The sequence below is a fragment of the Phytophthora parasitica genome (assembly GCF_000247585.1).
Source record: "Phytophthora parasitica INRA-310 unplaced genomic scaffold supercont2.85, whole genome shotgun sequence".
NCBI lineage: Eukaryota > Oomycota > Peronosporomycetes > Peronosporales > Peronosporaceae > Phytophthora > Phytophthora nicotianae.
The window spans coordinates 118,550-120,506 of record NW_008649071.1 but is presented as its reverse complement, the minus strand read 5'-3'; the positions used below and the strand labels follow the sequence as shown (position 1 = coordinate 120,506).

The 1,957-nt window shown below is 47.4% G+C and overlaps 1 protein-coding gene across 1 annotated transcript; it reads left to right on the top strand.

Annotated features, from left to right (window-relative positions):
* Positions 1 to 205: 205 nt before the first annotated feature.
* Positions 206 to 1,950, top strand: PPTG_24352 (hypothetical protein; the record flags this gene model as incomplete). The annotated part of the gene is made up of 5 exons (XM_008916524.1): positions 206 to 214; positions 292 to 359; positions 994 to 1,017; positions 1,609 to 1,700; positions 1,895 to 1,950. The coding sequence occupies 5 exons, from the start codon at positions 206 to 208 to the stop codon at positions 1,948 to 1,950; spliced, it is 249 nt and encodes an 82-aa protein (XP_008914772.1).
* Between the last annotated feature and the right edge of the window lie 7 nt (positions 1,951 to 1,957).

Sequence of the window (1,957 nt, the reverse complement as noted above, 5' to 3'; positions counted from 1 at the left end):
AAAAAATCATTATTTCGACAGGTGTACAAGCCGGGGGTGAGGTACGTTGGTGTTTGTCGGCTTGTGCGTACGATTCATTCGTTTCAGCTTGGTTTTCATCGCTCTGCGCCGACTTTCCTGTTACGCGAGCATAGTACAAGCACTCGTCCAAGTGCTTGGTCCAATTTTCTTTTCGAGGAAATGGAACGGTTGATGTTGCATTAAAATGAGCTGCGTAAGAGTACTTGAATACAATCCACCACATCAATTTATTGCATTTCTCGTTGAGCCGGTAAACGTTCATGCCGGCAGGACCTGGTGGGCGTCCACGTTTGCGCCCGTCATCTTGCAGTCCAGGTATCAGCTCCATCAGGGTGGGAGTAGGTCGTCGACGGCGGCGCAGATGCGTGCGGAGAGGAACTTTTTGTTGTGAAGCAGTTGTTGTTGGTGTGAAGCAGTAGTTGTAGTTGTGAAGCAGTAGTTGTAGTTGTGAAGCAGGCTTGGGGCAGTTGAAGCAAGCTCAGATTGATTTTACGTCAACAATGCAAGAACCCTCTGTTAAAAAAGTTTTACCTCGTGTATAAAACGCTTTTAACGTGAAAATATAAATAAAATGTAAAAATGCCAACACTGCTACACGCGTCTCCCTCCACTTCCATTCTGGTCCTGGTCGGTGGGAGGGGGGATTTTTTTGGATATAAAAAGGAGTCGCTTAATTTAAATGTAAGCCACCTCCGGAGGCTTTGAAAATAAGCAGGTTACTGTGAAAAATGTGAGTGTAACCGGGAGGGAATTTTGAGCACGTTTTTGCAATGTTCGATCTCCCCCCCCCTACTAGAATGGTTTCGAGATGTAGAAAGTTAGCTATTGCTGCACCAAATGGCTCCTCATTTTCTTAATACATGGCGCGTACAATGCCGAGAGTGGTACCCAGGCAGTGATGACCATATTATTATATATTCAGCTACAATAATTTACGTTTACTAAAGTGCTGGTATTTGGCGATGTTTCTAGGGACATTGAGGTCATGGAGTATCTGTAAGATCAAGGTGCAGTCGACAAGTTTGGCGGCGCTTTGATGAAAGCAATACGTAAGGATGATGTTGAGGTCGGTCAAGCGGCTACTTGAACGCTTCCCACAGTCAGAAGAGTCACTGCATATGTTGTTGTGGACGAAGCTGCACGGCGTGGATATCCGAAGATGTTGCAGTATTTCCAGAACTTGGGGTCATCGGGGGTACGTGGGATTTTTTCGTATGCATTGCCAGCATCGGGAGATGGTCAATCTGGTGAGGGACCAGACGTTCATATTTCTAATGTGGTGGTAGAAGCTGTGGATCGGTACCGTAATTAACCAACACGTCTTGCTTCCGCACAATGTTGGCACCAACAGACCCATGGATAACACTGCTGTAAATGGAGAGCTTGAAGTAGTGCGATGGCTTCATTTAAATAGCTAGTATGGATGTATGACGGCAGCTATGGCCTGTGCTGCAGGCAATAAACATCCGGAAGTTATCAAGTGGTTACACTACAATCGCTCGAAAGGATGCAGCTCGATCGGGATGGACTTCGCTGCAGCTAACGACTTTCAAGCCATTTGGCAATGACTTCATCTCAATACATCAGCGGGTTGTACAAGCAATGCTATGGGTCTCACCGCATGTTCTGCGTCCCCGGTGTTCTCGACCGGGGACTCGAGGCCAATGGTAAATCGCAAAGTGAGTAATTTGAAATCTTAAAGAAATGCAACGGAGAATGAGCCGATACCTTACAGCCTAAGGACGTTCGCACAACGCCCACACGACGCCTCCACGTGTGAGATCTCACCTCCGTCGTGGGGGTGGATCATCCTTGTTGACATGAATCAGCTCCATCGCCGGAGGTGGAGCGCGTTTGTTGACATGCATTTCAGCCCTGATGCTCATCGTCTGGGAGTCTGTTCTGGCGACGCCAGAACATCGCAGCTAGTGGTCAT